The sequence below is a fragment of the Salvelinus fontinalis genome, unplaced genomic scaffold (genome assembly GCF_029448725.1).
Source record: "Salvelinus fontinalis isolate EN_2023a unplaced genomic scaffold, ASM2944872v1 scaffold_0906, whole genome shotgun sequence".
Lineage (NCBI taxonomy): Eukaryota > Metazoa > Chordata > Actinopteri > Salmoniformes > Salmonidae > Salvelinus > Salvelinus fontinalis.
This window is the reverse complement of record NW_026601115.1, coordinates 30,455-56,295: the sequence shown is the minus strand read 5'-3', so window position 1 is coordinate 56,295 and position 25,841 is coordinate 30,455. Positions and strand designations below refer to the sequence as shown.

The window sequence follows — 25,841 nt, the reverse complement described above, 5'->3', positions numbered from 1 at the left end:
CCACCCTCATGCTATGCTGTGTGTGTGTACTATACAGTTGATGATCTCTCTCTGTCCTCTGTGTCCCAGGGGTATAGTCCAGTGTGAGGAGAAGCTGACCATCAGTGCGTCGTGGTCTAAGGACGAGGACATCAGCCGACTGCTCCAGTCTCTGCCCAACTGGGCTAACATGGCCCAGCCCAGACAGCTCCGACAGAAGAGAGAGGACGAGGAGGACTTCACCAGGTCACACACACACACAGAACAGTATCCTCACCACCCCTCCACACTAACACAAACACACAGAACAGTATCCTCACCACCCCTCCACCCTAACACAAACACACAGAACAGTATCCTCACCACCCCCTCCACCCTAACACACAGAACAGTATCCTCACCACCCCCTCCACCCTAACACAAACACACAGAACATTATCCTCACCACCCTAACACAAACACACAGAACAGTATCCTCACCACCCCTCCACCCTAACACACACACAGAACAATATCCTCACCACCCCTCCACCCTAACACAAACACACAGAACATTATCCTCACCACCCCTCCACCCTAACACAAACACACAGAACATTATCCTCACCACCCCTCCACCCTAACACAAACACACAGAACAGTATCCTCACAGCCCCTCCACGCTAACACAAACACACAGAACAGTATCCTCACCACCCCTCCACCCTAACACAAACACACAGAACAGTATCCTCACCATCCCTCCACCCTAACACAAACACACAGAACAGTTTCCTCACCACCCCTCCACCCTAACACAAACACACAGAACAATATCCTCACCGCCCCTCCACCCTAACACAAACACACAGAACAGTATCCTCACCACCCTAACACAAACACACAGAACAGTTTCCTCACCACCCCTCCACCCTAACACAAACACACAGAACATTATCCTCACCACCCCTCCACCCTAACACAAACACACAGAACAATATCCTCACCGCCCCTCCACCCTAACACAAACACACAGAACAATATCCTCACAGCCCCTCCACCCTAACACAAACAACATTATCCTCACCACCCCTCCACCCTAACACAAACACACAGAACAATATCCTCACCACCCCTCCACCCTAACACAAACACACAGAACAATATCCTCATCACCCCTCCACCCTAACACAAACACACAGAACAATATCCTCACCACCCCTCCACCCTAACACAAACACACAGAACAATATCCTCACCGCCCCTCCACCCTAACACAAACACACAGAACAATATCCTCACCACCCCTCCACCCTAACACAAACACACAGAACAATATCCTCACCGCCCCTCCACCCTAACACAAACACACAGAACAATATCCTCACCTCCCCTCCACCCTAACACAAACACACAGAACAATATCCTCACCACCCCTCCACCCTAACACAAACACACAGAACAATATCCTCACCGCCCCTCCACCCTAACAAAAACAACAATATCCTCACCACCCCTCCACCCTAACACAAACACACAGAACAGTATCCTCACCACCCCTCCACCCTAACACAAACACACAGAACAGTATCCTCACAGCCCCTCCACCCTAACACAAACAACAGTATCCTCACCACCCCTCAACCCTAACACAAACACACAGAACAATATCCTCACCATCCCTCCACCCTAACACAAACACACAGAACAGTATCCTCACCACCCCTCCACCCTAACACAAACACACAGAACAGTATCCTCACCACCCCTCCACCCTAACACAAACACACAGAACAATATCCTCACCACCCCTCCACCCTAACACAAACACACAGAACAGTATCCTCACCACCCCTCCACCCTAACACAAACACACAGAACAATATCCTCACCACCCCTCCACCCTAACACAAACACACAGAACAATATCCTCACCACCCCCTCCACCCTAACACAAACACACAGAACAATATCCTCACCACCCCTCCACCCTAACACAAACACACAGAACAATATCCTCACCACCCCTCCACCCTAACACAAACACACAGAACAGTATCCTCACCACCCCTCCACCCTAACACAAACACACAGAACAGTATCCTCACCACCCCTCCACCCTAACACACACACAAACAACAATATCCTCACCACCCCTCCACCCTAACACAAACACACAGAACAGTATCCTCACCACCCCTCTACCGTAACACAAACACACAGAACAGTATCCTCACCACCCCTCCACCCTAACACACACACACAGAACAGTATCCTCACCACCCCTCCACCCTAACACAAACACACAGAACAGTATCCTCACCACCCCTCCACCCTAACACAAACACACAGAACAGTATCCTCACCACCCCTCCACCCTAACACACACACACAGAACAATATCCTCACCACCCCTCACCGCCCCTCCACCCTAACACAAACACACAGAACAATATCCTCACCGCCCCTCCACCCTAACACAAACACACAGAACAATATCCTCACCACCCCTCCACCCTAACACAAACACACAGAACAATATCCTCACCGCCCCTCCACCCTAACACAAACACACAGAACAATATCCTCACCACCCCTCCACCCTAACACAAACACACAGAACAATATCCTCACCGCCCCTCCACCCTAACAAAAACAACAATATCCTCACCACCCCTCCACCCTAACACAAACACACAGAACAATATCCTCACCACCCCTCCACCCTAACACAAACACACAGAACAATATCCTCACCGCCCCTCCACCCTAACACAAACACACAGAACAATATCCTCACCACCCCTCCACCCTAACACAAACACACAGAACAATATCCTCACCACCCCTCCACCCTAACACAAACACACAGAACAATATCCTCACCGCCCCTCCACCCTAACACAAACACACAGAACAATATCCTCACCACCCCTCCACCCTAACACAAACACACAGAACAGTATCCTCACCACCCCCTCCACCCTAACACAAACACACAGAACAGTATCCTCACAGCCCCTCCACCCTAACACAAACAACAGTATCCTCACCACCCCTCAACCCTAACACAAACACACAGAACAATATCCTCACCATCCCTCCACCCTAACACAAACACACAGAACAGTATCCTCACCACCCCTCCACCCTAACACAAACACACAGAACAGTATCCTCACCACCCCTCCACCCTAACACAAACACACAGAACAATATCCTCACCACCCCTCCACCCTAACACAAACACACAGAACAATATCCTCACCACCCCTCCACCCTAACACAAACACACAGAACAGTATCCTCACCACCCCTCCACCCTAACACAAACACACAGAACAATATCCTCACCACCCCTCCACCCTAACACAAACACACAGAACAATATCCTCACCACCCCCTCCACCCTAACACAAACACACAGAACAATATCCTCACCACCCCTCCACCCTAACACAAACACACAGAACAATATCCTCACCACCCCTCCACCCTAACACAAACACACAGAACAATATCCTCACCACCCCTCCACCCTAACACAAACACACAGAACAATATCCTCACCACCCCTCCACCCTAACACAAACACACAGAACAGTATCCTCACCACCCCTCCACCCTAACACAAACACACAGAACAGTATCCTCACCACCCCTCCACCCTAACACACACACAAACAACAATATCCTCACCACCCCTCCACCCTAACACAAACACACAGAACAGTATCCTCACCACCCCTCTACCGTAACACAAACACACAGAACAGTATCCTCACCACCCCTCCACCCTAACACACACACACAGAACAGTATCCTCACCACCCCTCCACCCTAACACAAACACACAGAACAGTATCCTCACCACCCCTCCACCCTAACACAAACACACAGAACAGTATCCTCACCACCCCTCCACCCTAACACACACACACAGAACAATATCCTCACCACCCCTCACCGCCCCTCCACCCTAACACACACACACAGAACAGTATCCTCACCACCCCTCCACCCTAACACACACACACAGAACAGTATCCTCACCACCCCTCACCGCCCCTCCACCCTAACACAAACACACAGAACAGTATCCTCATCACCCCTCCACCCTAACACACACACACACACAGAACAATATCCTCACCACCCCTCCACCCTAACACAAACACACAGAACAGTATCCTCACCACCCCTCCACCCTAACACAAACACACAGAACAATATCCTCATCACCCCTCCACCCTAACACAAACACACAGAACAATATCCTCACCACCCCTCCACCCTAACACAAACACACAGAACAATATCCTCACCATCCCTCCACCCTAACACAAACACACAGAACAATATCCTCACCACCCCTCCAGCCTAACACAAACACACAGAACAATATCCTTACCACCCCTCCACCCTAACACAAACACACAGAACAGTATCCTCACCACCCTAACACAAACACACAGAACAATATCCTCACCACCTCTCCACCCTAACACAAACACACAGAACAATATCCTCAGCACCCCTCCACCCTAACACAAACACACAGAACAGTATCCTCACCACCCCTCCACCCTAACACAAACACACAGAACAGTATCCTCACCACCCCCTCCACCCTAACACAAACACACAGAACAATATCCTCACCGCCCCTCCACCCTAACACAAACACACAGAACAATATCCTCACCACCCCTCCACCCTAACACAAACACACAGAACAGTATCCTCACCACCCCCTCCACCATAACACAAACACACAGAACAGTATCCTCACCGCCCCTCCACCCTAACACAAACACACAGAACAGTATCCTCACCACCCTAACACAAACACACAGAACAGTATCCTCACCACCCCTCCACCCTAACACAAACACACAGAACAGTATCCTCACCACCCCTCCACCCTAACACAAACACACAGAACAGTATCCTCACCCTCCCTCCACCCTAACACACAGAACAGTATCCTCACCACCCCCTCCACCCTAACACAAACACACAGAACAGTATCCTCACCACCCCCTCCACCCTAACACACAGAACAGTATCCTCACCACCCCCTCCACCCTAACACAAACACACAGAACAGTATCCTCACCACCCCCTCCACCCTAACACACAGAACAGTATCCTCACCACCCCCTCCACCCTAACACAAACACACAGAACAGTATCCTCACCACCCCTCCACCCTAACACAAACACACAGAACAGTATCCTCACCACCCCTCCACCCTAACACAAACACACAGAACAGTATCCTCACCACCCCTCCACCCTAACACAAACACACAGAACAATATCCTCACCACCCCTCCACCCTAACACAAACACACAGAACATTATCCTCACCACCCCTCCACCCTAACACAAACACACAGAACAGTATCCTCACCCTAACACAAACACACAGAACAGTATCCTCACCACCCCTCCACCCTAACACAAACACACAGAACAGTATCCTCAGCACCCCTCCACCCTAACACAAACACACAGAACAGTATCCTCACCACCCCTCCACCCTAACACAAACACACAGAACAGTATCCTCACCACCCCCTCCACCCTAACACAAACACACAGAACAATATCCTCACCACCCCTCCACCCTAACACAAACACACAGAACAGTATCCTCACCACCCCCTCCACCCTAACACAAACACACAGAACAATATCCTCACCACCCCTCCACCCTAACACAAACACACAGAACAGTATCCTCACCACCCCTCACCACCCCTCCACCCTAACACAAACACACAGAACAGTATCCTCACCACCCCTCCACCCTAACACAAACACACAGAACAGTATCCTCACAGCCCCTCCACCCTAACACAAACACACAGAACAGTATCCTCACCACCCCCTCCACCCTAACACAAACACACAGAACAGTATCCTCACAGCCCCTCCACCCTAACACAAACACACAGAACAGTATCCTCACCACCCCCTCCACCCTAACACAAACACACAGAACAGTATCCTCACCACCCCTCCACCCTAACACAAACACACAGAACAGTATCCTCACCACCCCTCCACCCTAACACAAACACACAGAACAGTATCCTCACCACCCCCTCCACCCTAACACAAACACACAGAACAGTATCCTCACCACCCCTCCACCCTAACACAAACACACAGAACAGTATCCTCACCATCCCTCCACCCTAACACAAACACACAGAACATTATCCTCACCACCCCTCCACCCTAACACAAACACACAGAACAGTATCCTCACCATCCCTCCACCCTAACACAAACACACAGAACATTATCCTCACCACCCCTCCACCCTAACACAAACACACAGAACAGTATCCTCACAGCCCCTCCACCCTAACACAAACACACAGAACAGTCTCCTCACCACCCCTCCACCCTAACACACACACACAGAACAGTATCCTCACCACCCCTCTACCGTAACACAAACACACAGAACAGTATCCTCACCACCCCTCTACCGTAACACAAACACACAGAACAGTATCCTCACAGCCCCTCCACCCTAACACAAACACACAGAACAGTATCCTCACCACCCCTCCACCCTAACACAAACACACAGAACAGTATCCTCACCACCCCTCCACCCTAACACAAACACACAGAACAGTATCCTCACCACCCCTCTACCGTAACACAAACACACAGAACAGTATCCTCACCACCCCTCTACCGTAACACAAACACACAGAACAGTATCCTCACAGCCCCTCCACCCTAACACAAACACACAGAACAGTATCCTCACCACCCCTCCACCCTAACACAAACACACAGAACAGTATACTCACCACCCCTCCACCCTAACACAAACACACAGAACAGTATCCTCACTCCCTCCAGCCCTTCATCAACATGCTGTGGTTGAACAAGACAGACATGTACAGGAAGTAGTGATTGCTCCATAAGGATGTAACGTTATTTATCTGAAGGAAGGAGGGAACAAATCATTTGGGAGGAGAAGGTGGGTCATTCTTATTGACAGAGCTTTCAACGTGTGCTGTCTTCAGGAGGGATGCTCGCTGGCCTGGAATTGTAAAGTAAATAAATCAATGAATTGGTGATGGATTTAAATGCAAGGAGAAGCTTTTAGGCTTTTTTAATTTGAGTCTCAACCACAGACATTTTCAACATTCTTTGGAGGGATTAGAAGCTCCACGTCTGGCAACCCAGCGCTCCTTTTGATCACGCTCCAGTAATATGGTCCCTGCTTGGAACAAGTCATTCAGTTCTTCCTGCTCTTTCATTCTCTGTCTCTCTCTCTGTCTCTCTCTCTCTCTCTCTCTCTCTGTCTCTCTCTCTGTCTCTGTCTCTGTCTCTCTCTCTGTCTCTCTCTCTGTCTCTCTCTCTGTCTCTCTCTCTGTCTCTTTCTGTCTCTCTCTCTCTCTCTCTCTCTCTCTCTCTCTCTCTCTCTCTCTCTCTCTCTCTCTCTCTCTCTGTCTTTCGAGTTTTGATATTGAAGTGAATTCACCAAGGCTGCTGATCGGAAGTCACACAAAAAAATGAGGATATTCTTTGCTGTCTTCTCCTCAAGGCTGTGTTCTTGTCAAGTGTCTGCCAGCATGTGTGAAGTCTGAAACGTCACATTAACTTAAAATAGAGCTCTCTCCTTTCTTTCTCTCCTTTCTTTCTCTCACACACACACACACACACACACACACACACACACACACACACACACACACACACACACACACACACACACACACACACACACACACACACACACACGCCTATACATGCACACTCAGTTCAGTCTTTTTTCTCTCTCCCCCTCTTCTTTCTACCCACACTGCCCTTACTATGACATCGCTCTCTCCTTCCCTCTCTATCTGCTCCTGCTCCAGTTACTAGCTAGTCATTGGGCCTGTGGTGACTGAACTAAGTCAGTCAGTCAGTCCTAAATCAAAGTGAAGGTCATTACTGGAAGCCCAAGGCCTCATTGAGATGCATGCTGAAGTTGATGTGACTGGTCTGTCTGTCCGTCCAGGGTCCAACTCCACACGGTGCCAGCCATCCTCTGTGCAGGGGACCGTGGGATTGTTATTATAGTCCCCCCCCTAATCCTCCTCATCCCCCAATAAATGTCCTTCTCCTTTTCACTATCCTCCTGCCTTCCACTACTATCCTCTCCTTCCTTCTAGGGAATCCTTATCTGGAGCTGTTGGCAGGTTTTAAGCCCCTACTCTTAATGCACGAGCCATATCCAGAAGAGAAACACTTCTCTCTCTACCCTGGTCCCAGAGCTTCCCATCTCCTATATCCAGAAGAGAAACCCTTCTCTCTCTACCCTGGTCCCAGAGCTTCCCATCTCCTATATCCAGAAGAGAAACCCTTCTCTCTCTACCCTGGTCCCAGAGTTCCCCATCTCCTATATCCAGAAGAGAAACCCTTCTCTCTCTACCCTGGTCCCAGAGCTTCCCATCTCCTATATCCAGAAGAGAAACCCTTCTCTCTCTACCCTGGTCCCAGAGTTCCCCATCTCCTATATCCAGAAGAGAAACCCTTCTCTCTCTACCCTGGTCCCAGAGCTTCCCATCTCCTATATCCAGAAGAGAAACCCTTCTCTCTCTACCCTGGTCCCAGAGCTTCCTATCTCCTGTTGTCATTATGAAGCCAAACAATGACCAAAGGATTTGGAAAGACGGTACAAACAGATCTGGGACCAGGCTAACCCTTGTTTGAATATCAGGCACTTAGTTCAAACAGATCTTGGACCAGGCTAACCCTTGTTTGAATATCAGGCACTTAGTTCAAACAGATCTGGGACCAGGCTAACCCTTGTTTGAATATCAGGCAGTTAGTTCAAACAGATCTGGGACCAGGCTAACCCTTCTTTGAATATCAGGCAGTTAGTTCAAACAGATCTGGGACCAGGCTAACCCTTGTTTGAATATCAGGCAGTTAGTTCAAACAGATCTGGGACCAGGCTAACCCTTGTTTGAATATCTGGCAGTTAGTTCAAACAGATCTGGGACCAGGCTAGCCCTTGTTTGAATATCAGGCAGTTAGTTCAAACAGATCTGGGACCAGGCTAACCCTTGTTTGAATATCAGGCAGTTAGTTCAAACAGATCTGGGACCTGGCTTGCCTTTGTTTGAATATCAGGCAGTTCGTTCTAACTACTCTCATGACCATTTTAGAACCTGTCTAGAACATGTCACATTGACTGATTTTGTCTAATATAACTTTTTTCGTTTCCTCTCTCCTCCTCCATTCCCACCGATCCAGGGCGGCATTTGCCAAGGAGTCAGAGGTGCTGACGGGTAACCTGGGTGACAAGCTGATCCCGCAGAACGAGATCCTGCGTGACGTGAGCGACCTGAAGGCCCTGGCCAACCTGCAGGAGAGCATGGAGTGGCTGGCCTCCAGACTCAAAGGCTTCTTCATCAACCTGCCCCACGCTGCCAGTGAGTATACACACACACACACACACACACACACACGCAGGCACACACACACACAGGCACACACACACACGCAGGCACACACACACGCGCAGGCACACACACACACGCAGGCACACACACACACGCAGGCACACACACACACGCAGGCACACACACACACGCAGGCACACACACACACGCAGGCACACACACGCAGGCACACACACGCAGGCACACACACGCAGGCACACACACACACACACACACACACACACACACACACACACACACGCAGGCACACACACACACGCAGGCACACACACACACGCAGACACACACACACACGCAGGCACACACACGCAGGCACACACACGCAGGCACACACACACAGACACACACACACACACACACACGCAGGCACACACACACACGCAGGCACACACACACACGCAGGCTCACACACACACACACACACACACACACACACACACACACACACACACACACACAGAGAGAGGCAGGTGCGCGCGTGCAGAAGGGCAATAGTAAAGGGCTTACATGTGTTACATATGTATATACTGTATGTTACAGGAGAAGGTCAATTTGGGAAATATATACGTTCCACGTAACACATTTGAAACAGGAAAGGAGCCAGCATATATTACAAGTTAAATCAGTTGACAGACAGTGAGCTGGTATGGGTCGTATCAGGACAATTTATCTGGGAATAAATAAAGGAGGCAGGCGCGCACAGAGGCAGGGGCACGCACAGAGGCAGGGGCACGCACAGAGGCAGGGGCACGCACAGAGGCAGGGGCACGCACAGAGGCAGGGGCACGCACAGAGTCAGGGGCACGCACAGAGTCAGGGGCACGCACAGAGGCAGGGGCACGCACAGAGGCAGGGGCACGCACAGAGGCAGGGGCACGCACAGAGGCAGGGGCACGCACAGAGGCAGGGGCACGCACAGAGGCAGGGGCACGCACAGAGGCAGGGGCACGCACAGAGGCAGGGGCACGCACAGAGGCAGGGGCACGCACAGAGGCAGGGGCACGCACAGAGGCAGGGGCACGCACAGAGGCAGGGGCACGCACAGAGGCAGGGGCACGCACAGAGGCAGGGGCACGCACAGAGGCAGGGGCACGCACAGAGGCAGGGGCACGCACAGAGGCAGGGGCACGCACAGAGGCAGGGGCACGCACAGAGGCAGGGGCACGCACAGAGGCAGGGGCACGCACAGAGGCAGGGGCACGCACAGAGGCAGGGGCACGCACAGAGGCAGGGGCACGCACAGAGGCAGGGGCACGCACAGAGGCAGGGGCACGCACAGAGGCAGGGGCACGCACAGAGGCAGGGGCACGCACAGAGGCAGGGGCACGCACAGAGGCAGGGGCACGCACAGAGGCAGGGGCACGCACAGAGGCAGGGGCACGCACAGAGGCAGGGGCACGCACAGAGGCAGGTGCACGCACAGAGGCAGGCGCACGCACAGAGGCAGGCGCACGCACCTTATGGCTTGCATTCATGCAGGGTTGGTGGGATGTGCGTGAGGAGGGTGCGGGGGTGAGGTGCGTGTATGTGGACTGAAGGGCTGCTTGTTCAACACCTGTCCTACACAGCCAATGAATGAACAGTATACAACACAAGCAGAGGTTCCATAATGCTAACATGGACTGTGCAACGTCTGTTCTAATGACTGTACATACTGCCACTAGTATACACATCCACTCCCAATGGCATGTATATGTACACACACTGTAGTCTGACACCTGAACAGGCATGATTAGTAGCTGAAGTTATTTATTCTCTCAGTCACACACACACACGCACACACACGCACACGCACACACACACACACACACACACACACACACACACACACACACACACACACACACACACACACACACACACACACACACAGCAGTAGTTTTCCTCTCTGTCATGAAGAGTTTGTCTGAGTGAATTACCACCGTCTAATTAGAGCCAGGTAGGAGGGCTTCCAGACACAAACACCACTTTATACACGCTCTAATTAGCCCTGGAAGTGTGTGCGGTTGGTTTCAGAACTGTCAAAGACCTTTTACTCACTGTCTTTACAGAGACCTCATTTATCAGTGATAATGGCTGTGTGTTCCATTGTCATCATCAGAACACACACACACACACACACACACACACACACACACACACACACACACACACACACACACACACACACACACACACACACACACGTAGAAAGGACACAGCCCATCTTAAACTCAGTGTTGCGATCACCTGTTCCAGAGCATGAACGTGACTGAGTTCGTCCTCTGTTGCGTCCCATGTCACCTCCTTCATTTTACACCTATAAAAGCTCCAATTTCCTCTGTGAACTTCCCTTTTCTGAACGACTTAAATGAGGGATTTTCTTCTATTGTTTTTTTTTTGGGGGGGGGGGCGTCGGAGCGCTGTTCCTTCCTCCTCGGCAGCTCAGATAAGAATTCAATAAGAGAACGGGCGGCAAACGTGGCATAATTATCATTAATTCTGCCGAGTGGCATTAATGGAGTGTGTTTTATCGTGGCGGGACAGCCACAGTATTGTTCATTATTTAGTGTTTGCCTAGGTTGATGGGGCTCGGCGCGGGGCGGCGGAGGGAGAGAAAAAAAACTCCCTTCTTCTTATCTCTCCGTTTCCCCCTTCTTCCCTAAATTGGATTTCATATTACAGAGCCAGTCAGGTATGGACAAGTCATTTTCTTTCTCTTGTCTTCCTCGACTCGTACACGTTTTCTTCTCTCTCTGCGGTGTGATGGCCGTGCTAGATGAACGAGTCTTTCAGTCGGGCCGGCTGTCCTTTGGAGTGTGGCGAGGTCCTGTACCACCCGTGTTCCTCCACGGTAGTGGAACGAATGAACGACCTTGAGACAGACAGGACCAGAGTCATAGAGTTTAGTCATTGAGGTTTCTACCTTAAAGCATTATGATCCATAAAGTGTTTACGTGAAACCACATCACTTGATTGATTGATTTAATGTATTGAATAATTAACTATCAACATTACATACATTAAACACCAAGCTTATTTCTGTTGTTCTCCTCATTCTCTGATAGGGCTGTTTCAGGCAGGAAGTGTGGGACTGCGGTGTCATTGTCCTTCCTGTGTGTTTCAGTTGGAGCGTTGTTTAAAAGAGGAGTGCAGAGCACTATGGAGTGATATTAGTGCCAACAGATGTATTCTGAATTGAATCATATTAAGAGCCATAACTGTTGGACTGACGTGGGACCGGCGTAAGCGGAGTTAATGTGTGATCTGCGAACCTCCATATACAGCTGGTACAGCACGCTGATGCTCTGCTATACTGGCTACATTATATCGACTGTTAATCTATCAGCCAAGTTATTTACACAACCAACATCGGCCCCCCAAAGGAGTGGCGCTGCATCTCAGTGCTAGAGGCGTCACTACAGACCCTGGTTCGTTTCCAGGCTGTATCACAACCGACCGTGATTGGTAGTCAGATAGGGCGGCGCACAGTTGGCCCTATGTTGTCTGGGTTTGGCCGGGGTAGGCCGTCATTGTAAATAATAATTTGTTCTTAACTGACTAACTAACTGAGTTAAGTAAAGGTTAAATATAAAATGTAAACGGACAATGCCCAGCCTCGTATGCAGGAGGTAGATCCACCCAGAGAAATCAGTCTAAGATGGACATTTCCTATAATCACCTCCCAATGTCTGTGGCTGGGCTGCATCTGTAAAACACACACACACACACACACACACACACACACACACACACACACACACACACACACACACACACACCACACCACACCACACCACACCACACCACACCACACCACACCACACCACACAACACACACAGAGAGAGACACACACAGAGGCAGGGAGAAGATTAGCATGATAAATACACACTGCCTCTGTCAAGACGCTGCTGAATCTTAATTTAATCTTAATTTGATTAAACAATCGTGTGTGCATGGTGTGTGTTTGATAGACAGAGAGACAGCGGTCATCCTGTGTGTGTGTGTACTCTAATGGTGATTGGCCGTGAGGGTGGCAAGGGCGAGGGTCTTATCGCCCAACTGGGCGCCGCTCTGGACGCCTAATCCTCTCAGACAATATTTACCTGAGTTGACACACACACAACACACAACACGCACACTGAGGGCACCTGCCAACGTGATAGCCGCTTTCTGTTGAGAACAGCTGTATGTGTAGGTTTCTAAAAACTGGATCTGTCTCTGTCTATCTGTCTGTCTATCTAGCTGTCTGTCGAGCTGTCTGTCTAGTTGTCTGTCTAGCTGTCTGTCTAGCTGTCTGTCTCTCTGTCTGTCTGTCTAGCTATCTGTCTGTCTGCCTGTCTGTCTAGCTATCTGTCTGTCTAGCTATCTGTCTGTCTAGCTGTCTGTCTGTTGAGCTGTCTGTCTGTTGAGCTGTCTGTCTGTCTGTCTAGCTGTCTGGCTAGCTGTCTGTCTGTCTGTCTGTCTAGCTATCTGTGTGGTATGTCCAATATACCACGGCTAAGGGCTGTTCTTAAGCATGACACAATGTGGAGTGCCGGGATACATTGGCCATATATCACAAACCCCTGAGGTGCCTTATTGCTATTATAAACTGGTTACCAACGTAATTAGAGCAGTAAAAATAAATGTTATGTCATACCCGTGGTATACGCCCTATTATAAACTGGGTGGTTTGAGCCCTGAAGGCTGATTGGCTGACAGCTGTGTATATCAGTCCTTATACCACGGGAATGACAAAACATAATTTTTTTTACTGCTCTAATTGGGGGGTTTGTGTTATATGGCCATTATACCACGGCTAAGGGCTGTGTCCAGACACTCTGCAATGTGTTGTGCTGAAGAACAGCCCTTAGCCGTGGTATAATGGCCATATACCAATCAATCAATCAAGTTTATTTTATATAGCCCTTCGTACATCAGCTAATATCTCGAAGTGCTGTACAGAGACCCAGCCTAAAACCCCAAACAGCTAGAATGCAGGTGTAGAAGCACGGTGGCTAGGAAAAACTCCCTAGAAAGGCCAAAACCTAGGAAGAAACCTAGAGAGGAACCAGGCTATGAGGGGTGGCCAGTCCTCTTCTGGCTGTGCCGGGTGGAGATTATAACAGAACTATGCCAAGATGTTCAAAAATGTTCATAAGTGACAAGCATGGTCAAATAATAATCATGAATAATTTTCAGTTGGCTTTTCATAGCCGATCATTAAGAGTTGAAAAACAACAGGTCTGGGACAGGTGGCGGTTCCATAACCGCAGGCAGAACAGCTGAAACCGGAACAGCAGCAAGGCCAGGCGGACTGGGGACTGCAAGGAGCCACCACGCCCGGCAGTCCCGACGTATGGTCCCAGGGCTCAGGTCCTCCGAGAGAAAGAAATAGAGAAGGAGAAAATTAGAGAGAGCCAAGATTTTCAAAATGTTCATAAATGACAAGCATGGTCAAATAATAATCAGGAATAAATAAGATGTATAAGATCAATAAGATGATACCACACCTCCTCCTGCCTTATGGATTAACTATGTTATGTCTGTACATGTGCATCTTCATTTCTTCAATAGCTGCGTTCAGTGGGCAGTTGATGGTGATTATTTTATAACAGGCCGACAGTAGTCTTTGCTCCAGTGTGTCTCGTGTGTGTGTGTCTCGTGTGTGTGTGTCTCGTGTGTGTGTGTGTGTGTGTGTCTGTCTCGTGTGTGTGTGCCTTTGTGTGTGTGTGTGCCTGCGTGTGTGTGTGTCTCGTAGTACCCTACTCCCTATCAGAGGTAGATAGCACCCTACTCCCTACATCAGAGGTAGATAGTACCCTACTCCCTACATCAGGGGTAGATAGTACCCTACTCCCTACATCAGGGGTAGATAGTACCCTACTCCCTACATCAGGGGTAGATAGCACCCTACTCCCTACATCAGGGGTAGATAGCACCCCACTACCTACATCAGAGGTAGATAGTACCCTACTCCCTACATCAGAGGTAGATAGTACCCTACTCCCTACATCAGAGGTAGATAGTACCCTACTCCCTACATCAGAGGTAGATAGTACCCTACTCCCTACATCAGAGGTAGATAGTACCCTACTCCCTACATCAGAGGTAGATAGTACCCTACTCCCTACATCAGAGGTAGATAGTACTCTACTCCCTACATCAGGGGTAGATAGTACCCTACTCCCTACATCAGAGGTAGATAGTACTCTACTCCCTACATCAGGGGTAGATAATACCCTACTCCCTACATCAGAGGTAGATAGTACCCTACTCCCTACATCAGAGGTAGATAGTACCCTACTCCCTACATCAGAGGTAGATAGTACTCTACTCCCTACATCAGGGGTAGATAGTACCCTACTCCCTACATCAGAGGTAGATAGTACTCTACTCCCTACATCAGGGGTAGATAGTACCCTACTCCCTACATCAGAGGTAGATAGTACCCTACTCCCTACATCAGAGGTAGATAGTACCCTACTCCTTATCAGAGGTAGATAGTACCCTACTCCCTACATCAGAGGTAGATAGTACCCTACTCCCTACATCAGGGGAAGTCAACCCTGGTCCTGGAGGCCCGCAGACAGGTCATGTTCTTGGTTTAACTGACCTGGAAGAGCAGGTGTGTATAATTTAGACAATCACTGAACTCATCAATGATCTCAGTTGGTCAGGTATGAAGCCTAGTTGGAACAACATCCTGCTGTAGCTCTGACACTCCAGGAACAGGGTTGGCTACCCCGGCACCACATAGTGGACTACTCTTGACCTGATCCCTATGGGCCCTGGTCAAAAGGAGTGCACTATGTAGGGAATGGGGTGCCGTTTAGGACGTATGTAACTGTAGCTGTGCTGCGCTCCGCTGCTCAGCTCTCTGTAATGAGGTACTATAGAACCATGCTGTCCTGGGGGAGAGTTGTTCTTTGACCGCCTGTTCTTTTTGCAAGCATAGGCAGGATTTTGGAGTTAGGGGGGATTTGCCTGTGAGGTAGAGACAGGGAGGGAGGATGAGGGGGGATTTTTTTTACCTTGACCTGAGCAAGTGGTGGGCTGCTCCCTCTAGCAGTTGGAAGTATTAGCATAGTCAGTGGTCTACTTTATTTCTCCAACACACAATACAAGCCTGTACAGCTCTAATGGTTCCCTTGATACCTTGAATACTTTTAGCTTTCTGTTTTACACATGCATGTCTAGTGTTTTATTCACTGAGTCTTTATTTCTCACATACTTCCAGGCTGTCTCTCAGGCATACATAGACACATCCCATCTCTCTCATCATTCTCTCTCTCTCTCTCTCTCTCTCTCTCTCTCTCTCTCTCTCTCTCTCTCTCTCTCTCTCTCTCTCTCTCTCTCTCTCTCTCTCTCTCTCTCTCTCTCTCTCTCTCTCTCTCTCTCTCTCTCTCTCTCTCTCTCTCTCTCTCTCTCTCTCTCTCTCTCTCTCTCTCTCTCTCTCTCTGACTTCATCCCACCCTCCTTCCATCCTTCTATCTCTCATCTCTCTCCCCTTCCATTCCTCTCTCTCTCTCTCTCTCTCTCTCTGACTTCATCCCACCCTCCTTCCATCCTTCTATCTCTCATCTCTCTCCCCTTCCATTCCTCTCTCTCTCTCTCTCTTTCTTGCTCTCTCTCTCTACCTTCATCCCACCCTCTTTCCATCCTTCTCTCTCTCCTCTCTCTCTGCTTCCATTCCCCTATCTATCTCTTTCTCCCCTCCTTCCATCCTTATCTCTCTCATCTCTTTCCCCTTCCATTCCCCTCTCTCTCTCCCCTCCTTCCATCCTTCTCCCCACTCTTTCTCCTCTCTCCACCCCCTCCACCACCTTCTCTCTCTCTCTCGCTCTCTCTCTCTATCCTAGTGCAGATGTCTGTCCCGTTCCACACACAGAATAATTAACACCAGTCCCTATGCATCATTCATGACTTCACTCCACCCCTCCAGGATAAACCCTCCCTCTCTTCTTCTTCCCTTTCTCTTCCTTCTCTCTGCTGGAGGTCTGGAAAGAGCAGACCGACGAGTCAATGGAAAGTTCTGCACCACATTGAACTGGTTCAGACAGGAGGCATCAACTCATAGTTGTTTCTTTCATGTTCTCTCTCTTTGTTCTCTGTTAGCTTTCCTGTCATTGACCAGCCAGAGCACTAGAGTATTTACCCTGTGTATCTGCGTGTGTGTGTGCCATTGATCTGCCCCCCGTCTCTCCCTTAATGTGTGCCACCCTCATCTCCTGCAGATGGCAAGGAACAGACGCCTCCCTTAGATGGGATTGGAAAATAATTGGATAAGCACTACACACTATACAGTACACACACACTACACACTCACACAAACACGCATAAACAAAAACACACACATATATTTACAAAGACCTCACATACTAGGAGAGAGAGAGAGAGAGAGAGACCGGCGGAGAGAGAGAGACCGGCGGAGAGAGAGAGACCGGCGGAGAGAGAGAGACCGGCGGAGAGAGAGAGACCGGCGGAGAGAGAGACACAGGGAGAGAGAGACAGACTGAATCCAAAGAGATTAGAGAGGGAAAGTTGACATAGATGGGAGGTATGGAAGGCTGTCAGTCAGAAAGAGCGCAAGTTCCTCTGTTCCTGCCTCTAAATTGGTGGCCCCATGCCGTGGAGTCTTGATCGCATCATCAAAGTGTGACAGGCTGAGGCGTACTGTGTTCCCCTGGTGAGACTTCCTGCTGTTAGGCTTTCCTCCCCAGAGCTGCCAAAGACATTATGTGAGATGCACTGGAGGAATCACACAATGCAGTTACTTTAACACACACACACACACACACCCACACACACACACACACACACACACAGGTGTTTACACACAACATACACACACACACACACACACACACACACACACACACAGACACACACACACACAGGTGTTTCCACACGACATAAACACACACACACACACACTCAGGTGTTTCCACACGACATAAACACACACACACACACACACACACAGGTGTTTACACACAATGTACACACACACTCACACAGGTGTTTTACATACATACACACACACAGGCATTTACACACACAGGCGTTTACATACATACACACACACACTCAGGTGTTTACACACAACATACACACGCCGTGGCACACAAACAAGCTCTCACAGTCTCACATCAGAATTAGATGTTGTTTGCAAAGTTCTACACCTGAAATGTCAAAATGTTTAGAGTTAAGTTTAGGCATCAACTCTGGATTCTGAAGGTTAGACATTAACTCTGAATGGTTAAGGTAAGGGTTAAGGTTTGGGTTAGCCTGAAAACAAATAATATCAACTACTATCAACTACTTTCTATGACTGGATTCAAACATGCAACCTTTGGTCTGTTTGGAACCTTTGGTCTGTTTGGAACCTTTGGTCTGTTTGGAACCTTTGGTCTGTTTGGAACCTTTGGTCTGTTTGGAACCTTTGGTCTGTTTGGAACCTTTGGTCTGTTTGGAACCTTTGGTCTGTTTGGAACCTTTGGTCTGTTTGGAACCTTTGGTCTGTTTGGAACCTTTGGTCTGTTTGGAACCAGAGGCAGATGCTTACCGCCATCCCCGTCCACAACGCCCTCGCATAACCAACACCTTCTTGAAGGTAACGGCGCTCACTGTTGCCCCTAGTGACTGGTTTCCACGTCATCTCTCAACATCTTCAGACATGGATGGATGTTGAATACTGACTTGTATCACGGGTAAACTGCCTGGGCACACAGCTCGCACCCGTTGTCTGTGAACTCTTTGTTGTAGAAACAATAAAAAAGCCCTTATTTTGGTAAATGAACTATGATGGGTCTGGAGAAATGTAACATTCTCATATTCATAGACAGAGCTACGGATGCAAGGGCTGACCATCCATGATATCAAAAGGATAGTTTTAACCCATGTGTTGAGGCTGTAATGTAATTGTTTACGTTTACTCTATTTACCAACATTGGAGTAAAACAAGCTTATATTTTGGTTTCTCATGGAGTGACAGTTGAACTAAGGTCATGAGGCATTTATAAATTACATTCTTCAAGAATCAATGCGAACATATCATTCATATAGTGGGGAAAACAAGTATTTGATACACTGCCAATTTTGCAGGTTTTCCTACTTACAAAGCATGTAGAGGTCTGTAATTTTTATAATAGGTACACTTCAACTGTGAGAGACGGAATCTAAAACAAAAATCCAGAAAATCACATTGTATGATTTTTAAGTAATTAATTAGCATTTTATTGCATGACATAAGTATTTGATGCATCAGAAAAGCAGAACTTAATATTTGGTACAGAAACCTTTGTTTGCAATTACAGAGATCATACGTTTCCTGTAGTTCTTGACCAGGTTTGCACACACTGCAGCAGGGATTTTGGCCCACTCCTCCATACAGACCTTCTCTAGATCCTTCAGGTTTTGGGGCTGTCACTGGGCAATATGGACTTTCAGCTCCCTCCAAAGATTTTCTATTGGATTCAGGTCTGGAGACTGGCTAGGCCACTCCAGGACCTTGAGATGCTTCTTACGGAGCCACTCCTTAGTTGCCCTGGCTGTGTGTTTCGGGTCGTTGTCATGCTGGAAGACCCAGCCACGACCCATCTTCAATACTCTTACTGAGGGAAGGAGGTTGTTGGCCAAGATCTCGTGATACATGGCCCCATCCATCCTCCCCTCAATACGGTGCAGTCGTCCTGTCCCCTTTGCAGAAAAGCATCCCCAAAGAATGATGTTTCCACCTCCATGCTTCACGGTTGGGATGGTGTTCTACTCATCCTTCTTCTTCCTCCAAACACGGCGAGTGGAGTTTAGACCAAAAAGCTCTATTTTTGTCTCATCAGACTACATGACCTTCTCCCATTCCTCCTCTGGATCATCCAGATGGTCATTGGAAAACTTCAGACGGGCCTGGACATGCGCTGGCTTGAGCAGGGGGACCTTGCGTGCGCTGCAGGATTTTAATCCATGACGGCGTAGTGTGTTACTAATGGTTTTCTTTGAGACTGTGGTCCCAGCTCTCTTCAGGTCATTGACCATGTCCTGCCGTGTAGTTCTGGGCTGATCCCTCACCTTCCTCATGATCATTGATGCCCCACGAGGTGAGATCTTGCATGGAGCCCCAGACCGAGGGTGATTGACCGTCATCTTGAACTTCTTCCATTTTCTAATAATTGCGCCAACAGTTGTTGCCTTCTCACCAAGCTGCTTGCCTATTGTCCTGTAGCCCATCCCAGCCTTGTGCAGGTCTACAATTTTATCCCTGATGTCCTTACACAGCTCTCTGGTCTTGGCCATTGTGGAGAGGTTGGAGTCTGTTTGATTGAGTGTGTGGACAGGTGTCTTTTATACAGCTAACGAGTTCAAACAGGTGCAGTTAATACAGGTAATGAGTGGAGAACAGGAGGGCTTCTTAAAGAAAAACTAACAGGTCTGTGAGAGACGGAATTCTGGTTCCTGGTTGGTAGGTGATCAAATACTTATGTCATGCATAAAAATGCAAATGAATTACTTAAAAATCATACAATGTGATTTTCTGGATTTTTGTTTTAGATTCCGTCTCTCACAGTTGAAGTGTACCTATGATAAAAAAATTACAGACCTCTACATGCTTTGTAAGTAGGAAAACCTGCAAAATCGGCAGTGTATCAAATACTTGTTCTCCCCACTGTATATAAGTCCAAAAATGGATGTAGAAACTGCTGATTGCCCCTTTTAAGAACCTGTGTGATGTGTTAGTTTATTTACCATTCATGTGCTCGTGGGAAACAGCCCGGTTGGAACAATTCTTCAACCAATGAGATTTTAGCTAGCTATGTGAGCTAACTAAAGTTTCGAATAATTAAGTTAGCTAGGTTGCAAACATGGTCAATATAGTCAAATTAGCTACATATCAACAATGCTACATATCATGTGTGTTGATATGTAGCAGTGTAATTTTCTCAGACTTTCCGACTTGTAATTACAACTTGGAGGGCCGTTCAAGTGAAACGTCCCAGTCGGAGTCTCGTATTTCCGATAACTCAGACACCACATGAACACACTATTTGTCCCTAGGACTTCACCTCCTGTTTAAAAGGTGGCGTAGTGTTGGCTACTGGATTTTTCTATTTATGGTTAAATCAGCCAAGTGATTCTGAGGTTAAAGGATGTGTGTTGTCATACCGTATACCCCGGTATATGGTATAAACGTTATATCGCCCAAGCCTCGGTGATACCACCTAAAGGAGGACTGAGAGAGAATAGGATGTTTACATTAAAAAATATATATATATATATATATATTAAGGTGTTTTCTGACTTCATTGAACAGATCGAGAAGATGGCAGTGGGAAAGGTAGAGGTTGTGTCAAATGGGGGTAGGATTGGATTCTAACCTATGCCGGATTCTAATCTATGCTGGATTCTAACCTATGCCAGATTCTAACCTATGTAACCTATGCCGGATTCTAACCTATGCCGGATTCTAACCTATGCCAGATTCTAACCTATGCCGGATTCTAACCTATGCCGGATTCTAACCTATGCCGGATTCTAACCTATGACGGATTCTAACCTATGCCGGATTCTAACCTATGCCGGATTCTAACATATGCCGGATTCTAACCTATGCCGGATTCTAACCTATGCTGACACTGTAGACGTGTGTGCCAGAGGCTGCGTCATTACCACTAGACCAGCCAGGCCACAACGGTGTTTACACATTTCACCTTTCCCCCAGCATAGACTGTTAAGTATCCAGGAAGTGCATTTGTTTACAACTGGCAAAGGTTCTGCAAAGCATCTTTATGTGTCCCACCAACAGTCACCCTGAAACACCAGCCTCCAGGGGGTGGAGAGGACCTTGAACAGGGGCACACTGGGGAACCTGCCATTCTCCCTGTAGTTGTTGTCCAGGCGGGACAACATGGCCAGGTGGGCAAAGCGGTACGCTGCTGTACCAATACGTGTTGGCAATGCTGGGATCAATCTTCTTGTCATAGCCAGGGTAACGGCCAAGCTGCCGGGCCTTGGCGTCTGGGCCAACGGCGTGAGGAACGTAGTCCCTGGACACAAACACCTAGGAGGGAGAGAGAGGAAGAGAGGGCTTGTAGATTAATTTGTAGGTGAGTATGTGACAGGACAGATGTGTCAATGTAAGAATATTAAAGAATCTGTAAATGTGTGAGAAGGAGAAGCAGAGTGTGTTTTAGAGACTATGCACTGGACATATAGCGGAGAGAAGGAAGTGATATGTGTGTCAGTTTGTGGTACCAGGTGTAGGTGCCCATGTTCTTGCGGGCCTCCTGGTACAGAGTCTCAGCCTCCCAATGTGGGTTGATACCTCTCAGGGCATGGGCCAGACGGTTGTGCTCACTCATGGCCATTGTTTGAATGGATGTCAAGGTTACGTTCTCTTCCCCACGAACATCACCTGGCAGACAAGAGATTTACAGGTGAGGTAAAATAGTGATTGAGACAACTATTGTACATGAAAGTTAGTTACTCTAGTCAAAGTTTGCTCTCTTTTTGTCATCATTCTTTTCCGTAGACTTTAACTTCATTTGGTCTACTCTTCAGACAAACAGATTTAAAAGGCTGACCTGCAAAGAAGCAGCTTATGTCCTCCACATTGGTGGTGTTGGTGATTCTCTTCCTTCTAGTTACGGTGGGGTGTCTGCCTTCTAGTTACAGTGGGGTGTCTGATAGTATGTAGTTCCTTCTAGTTACAGTGGGGTGTTTGATAGTATGTAGTTCCTTCTAGTTACGGTGGGGTGTCTGATAGTATGTAGTTCCTTCTAGTTACAGTGGGGTGTCTGATAGTATGTAGTTCCTTCTAGTTACAGTGGGGTGTAGTATGTAGTTCCTTCTAGTTACAGTGGGGTGTTTGATAGTATGTAGTTCCTTCTAGTTACGGTGGGGTGTCTGATAGTATGTAGTTCCTTCTAGTTACAGTGGCCACTCCAATACCTTGACTTTGTTGTCCTTAAGCTATTTTGCCACAACTTTGGAAGTATGCTTGGGGTCATTGTCCATTTGGAAGACCCATTTGCAACCAAGCTTTAACTTCCTTCCTGATGTCTTGAGATGTTGTATCAATATATCCACATAATTTTCCATCCTCATGATGCCATCTATTTTGTGAAGTGCAACAGTCCCTCCTGCAGCAAAGCACCCCCACAACATGATGCTGCCACCCCGTGCTTCATGGTTGGGATGGTGCTCTTCGGCTTGCAGCCTCCCCTTTTTTCCTCCAAACATAATGATGGTCATTATGGCCAAACAGTTCTATTTTTGTTTCATCAGACCAGAGGACATTTCTCCAAAAAGTACGATCTTTGTCCCCATGTGCAGTTGCAAACCATAGTCTGGCTTTTTATGGTGGTTTTGGAGCAGTGGCTTCTTCCTTACTGAGCGGCCTTTCAGGTTATGTCGATATAGGACTCGTTTTACTGTGGATATAGATACTTTTGTACCTGTTTCCTCCAGCATCTTCACAAAGTCCTTTGCTATTGTTCTGGGATTGATTTGCACTTTTCGCACCAAAGTACGTTCATCTCTAGGAGACAGAACGCGTCTCCTTCCTGAGCGGTATGATGGCTGCGTGGTCCCATGGTGTTCATACATGTGTACTATTGTTTGTACAGATGAACGTGGTACCTTCAGGTGTTTGGAATTTTCTCCCAAGGATGAACCAGACTTGTGGAGGTCTACAGTTTTTTTTCTGCGGTCTTGGCTGATTTCTTTTGATTTTCCCATGATGTCAAGCAAAGAGGCACTGAGTTTGAAGGTAGACCTTGAAATACATGCGCAGGTATACCTCCAATTGAGTCAAATTATGTCAATTAGCCTATCAGAAGCTTCTGAAGCCATGACATCATTTTCTGGAATTTTCCAAGCTGTTTGAAGGTACAGTCAACTTAATGTATGTAAACTTCTGACCCACTGGAATTGTGATACAGTGAATTATAAGTGAAATAATCTGTCTGTAAACAATTGTTGGAAAATTTACTTGTGTCATGCACAAAGTAGATGTCCTAACCGACTTGCCAAAACTGTAGTTTGTTAACAAGAAGTTTGTGGAGTGGTTGAAAAGCGAGTTTTAATGACTCCAAACTAAGTGTATGTAAACTTCCGACTTCAACTGTATGTACACATAGGTAGGGATAAAGTGACTAGGCAACAGGATAGATAATAAAGAGTAACAGCAGCGTATGTGATGAGTCAAAAGAGTTAGTGCCAAAAGGGTCAGTGCAGATTTGGTTAAATATTTTCATGGCTTTGGGGGTAGAGGCTGTTCAGGGTCCTGATGGTGCCAGAATTGGTATCTCTTGTTGTGCAGAGAATAACAGTCTATGACTTGGGTGGCTGGAGTCTTTGACCATTTTTAGGGCCTTCCTCTGACACCGCCTGGTATAGAGGTCCAGAATGGCATGGAGCTCGGCCCCAGTGTTGTACTGGGCCATACGCACTACCCTCTGTAGCCGTTTGCGGTCGGATGTCAAGCAGTTGCCATACCAGGTGGTGATGCAGCCAGTCAAGATGCTCTCAATGGTGCAGCTGTGGAACAGGATCTGAGGGCCCATGCCAAGTCTTGGTACACTTAAAACCAGAACAATTTATAAATAGTTCCCCACACTTGTTTGCTTTGAATTTATTTTGTGTAATGTCTTCATGAACACACTAGAATCTAAAGTGTTATTCACCTGTCCCCATGGGACGACCATTTGAAGAACCCTTTTGGTTTCCATGTTGAACCCTTTTCACAGAGAGTTCTACCTGGAACCCAAAATGGTTCTTTAAATGGTTATCCTATGGGGACAGCCAAAATACCCTTTTGGAATGCTTTTTTCTAAGAGTGCAGTTATACAATATTCTAATAATTTAGGGAACGTCATGCAACAGACGTGTGCATTGTGATTGAAATGTGTGCTTTAGGGTTATATCGTCTCAAGACAATCCATCTTTACTTTTGTAAAAGTCAAGTAACTGAATCTTCTTTCGTGCAACGCAACCATGTCTTTTGTTTTGTTCTTTGTGGAAAGACAAAAGGAAATGATGGTGTGTGTTCCATGATTAATTGTCTGAGTCAGGAGATCAGTAATCAGACTCATCTCTAACAATGATACTGCAGTATTTCCGGTTTCTGAACACTTGGACTAAAATAGAGTCTTGTTTTTGCAGGCTGATATCTAAGACGAGGATTGCAGGGCCGTTCCACGAGTACCTTTTGCATCACTTTGATACTGTTGTTTTAAATTGTGCACCAATATTGAATTTGAAAAGCTTGTTATGTGATATGATCTTGTCCTTAATGTCGGGAGAAAGCTGAGAGAACAGACGGTGAGTTTGGTTCAACCTAGGTGTGATCAACATGTGCTTCTCCTCTCCTTTTTCTATTCACTTTCATCCCCAGACAAACACATCTAGTCTGTTTGCAGTTACCACGTGTTGTT

General features: G+C 47.8%; 1 protein-coding gene across 1 annotated transcript in view; it reads left to right on the top strand.

The window, feature by feature from the left end:
* Positions 1-25,841, top strand: part of LOC129847635 (exocyst complex component 4-like) — a 55,922-nt gene that overhangs the window by 15,081 nt on the left and 15,000 nt on the right. Inside the window, exons 2-3 of the mRNA XM_055915390.1 lie at positions 70-225; positions 9,238-9,416. Of these exons, the coding sequence (XP_055771365.1) occupies positions 70-225; positions 9,238-9,416 (335 nt within the window). The remainder of the gene's footprint in view (positions 1-69; positions 226-9,237; positions 9,417-25,841) is intronic.